Raw genomic sequence first — 2,250 nt, forward strand, 5'->3', positions numbered from 1 at the left:
TTCAAAAAATATATATATATTGAAGTCCTAATCTCTGGTAACTCCAGATGTAACCTTATTTGAAAATAGGGCCCTTGCAGGTGTAATTAGTTAAGATGAGATATATTGGAGTAGGTGGGGCCCAATTCAATATGGTGTCCTTACAAGAAGATGGCCATATGAAAACAGAGAGAGACATGGAGAACAGTATGTGAAGATGGAAGAAGTGAAAAGAAGCTCTTCATTCAATAGTACCAGAAGGAATATTAACCTGGGGAAGACAGGTAGGGAAAGAGAAACATGGTCTGCATAGTCATTTAAAACTGGTTTATGTAGTTCATTTGAGAGGCACAGTGAAGTGGGATGGGAAGGAAGGTACTAGCATTTATGGCCTAAGCTAGGCCCTTTACTTGAGATGCTTCATTTAATCTTTATGCAACCTCATTGGACAGCTTTCATTTCCCATTGTAGAGGTGAGGTAAGATCCAGGATGTCAATTATTATTATTATTATTTTAGAAGCACACTACAATAGTTAATTTTATTTGTTCAAGAGCTCATATTGCAAGCATTAAACCAAGCATAGGCTTTGATTCTGTGAGCCCAAATTCACATATTGAAGAAGATCAAAGCAAACTGCGATCCATGTACACGGATGAAAACTAAAGGCTCAGAGTTAATAACATTGTAGTTTTTAAATTTCTATAGCCTAGAGCCCAGTAGTCACAGGTCTTTTAAGTCCTTCTGGATGTCCCACAGGGTATCTGCACTTTTCTTGAGCTGAGCAACTTCATCATCCTTTAGCTTCTGGTTGATAACGCTGGTTAATCCTCGGGCGTTGAGGATACACGGAAGGCTCAGGAAGACTTCATTCTCGATGCCATACATCCCCTTTACCATTGTTGACACGGGATGAATCCTGGATAGATTTTTCAACATGGATTCAATAAGATCAGCCACACTTAATCCAATAGCCCAGTTGGTATATCCTTTTAGCTTGATGACTTCATAAGCACTTTCAACCACCATCTTATGCACTTCCTTCCAATTTTCACTATCATTGTCAGTTCCCATTTCTGGATTCAATTCCTGGAGAGAAACACCTGCCACATTCACGCCACTCCACACAGCCACACTTGAGTCGCCATGTTCCCCCAAAATCCACCCATGGCAGCTGCTGGGATGAATGCCAAGTTTTTCAGCCATAAGGTAGCGAAATCTAGCAGAATCCAGATTACATCCACTTCCAATCACGCGGTGTTTGGGTAATCCACTTAGTTTCCAGGTAACATATGTAAGAATGTCCACTGGGTTGGAAACCACAATTATGATGCAATCAGGACTGTACTTGACAATCTGAGGAATAATGAATTTGAAGACATTAACATTTCTCTGCACCAGATTGAGTCGACTCTCCCCTTCTTGCTGACGGACTCCTGCAGTTACCACTACAATCTTAGAATTGGCAGTCACAGAATAATCTTTATCTGCCACAATTTTAGGCGTCTGAAGAAATAAGCTCCCATGCTGCAGATCCATCATTTCTCCTTTAAGCTTATCTTCCAAAACATCCACAAGAGCAAGTTCATCAGCCAGAGACTTTCCCAGAATGCTGATAGCACACGCCATACCAACTTGTCCAACACCCACTACAGTGATCTTATTGTTTGGGACTGTTGTCTCTTCTTCCGCAACTGGTGCAATGAGTTTTTCCTTAAGAGTTGCCATTTTGCACAGGAGAGGGAAGGCGCTGGAGACCTCTGTAACAGCAGCAGTGCCCAGGATGTCAATTATTAAATAACTGGTCTAGGGTTACACAGTTAAAGGGACTCAGTTGAATTTTGAAATCAGTTTTATCTGATTTCAAAATTTATTTTCTTTTTAAGGAAAAGGTTTAGTTCTGCTGCTGGGATTGAATACCAAGGGTAAATAAAAAGAATGCGTTTTATGTCTCTTTCTGATGACAGAAACTTTATTGTTATAGATAAGAGTTTTTAACCTGGTATTCTTGAATCTTTACAAATGGAAAATAGAACCCCCTAATAGTCGATGTAAAATGTAAAATGTAAAATCTTGTTATGTGTGATCATGCATATTTAGGAGTGCAGATCCACAGGTTTTCTTAGGTTATCGAAGGTAGGACAGCTGTTATTGTACATTCTATGCAAATAAATTCCACTGCAGTTGCACAACTCCAGCTGACAGGAGTCTGTACCTGGAAAAAGTGAAGAAATAATGATACAGATAATAAATAACATAAGAATATAATAGA

At 39.4% G+C, this 2,250-nt stretch overlaps 1 protein-coding gene across 1 annotated transcript; it reads right to left on the reverse strand.

Moving 5' to 3' along the window:
* Positions 1-499: 499 nt before the first annotated feature.
* Positions 500-1,754, reverse strand: LOC117098429 (L-lactate dehydrogenase B chain). Its single transcript, XM_033236999.1, has one exon. The coding sequence runs from the start codon at positions 1,704-1,706 to the stop codon at positions 702-704; it is 1,005 nt and encodes a 334-aa protein (XP_033092890.1). The 5' UTR covers positions 1,707-1,754; the 3' UTR covers positions 500-701.
* Positions 1,755-2,250: the final 496 nt, after the last annotated feature.

This window comes from Trachypithecus francoisi, unplaced genomic scaffold (genome assembly GCF_009764315.1).
Source record: "Trachypithecus francoisi isolate TF-2019V2 unplaced genomic scaffold, Tfra_2.0 Lachesis_group16, whole genome shotgun sequence".
NCBI classification, from domain to species: Eukaryota; Metazoa; Chordata; class Mammalia; order Primates; family Cercopithecidae; genus Trachypithecus; species Trachypithecus francoisi.

Excerpts from the sequence above, each read along its gene's own strand:
- LOC117098429 (XM_033236999.1), bottom strand. The coding sequence starts at position 1,706 with ATGGCAACTCTTAAGGAAAAACTCATTGCACCAGTTGCGGAAGAAGAG.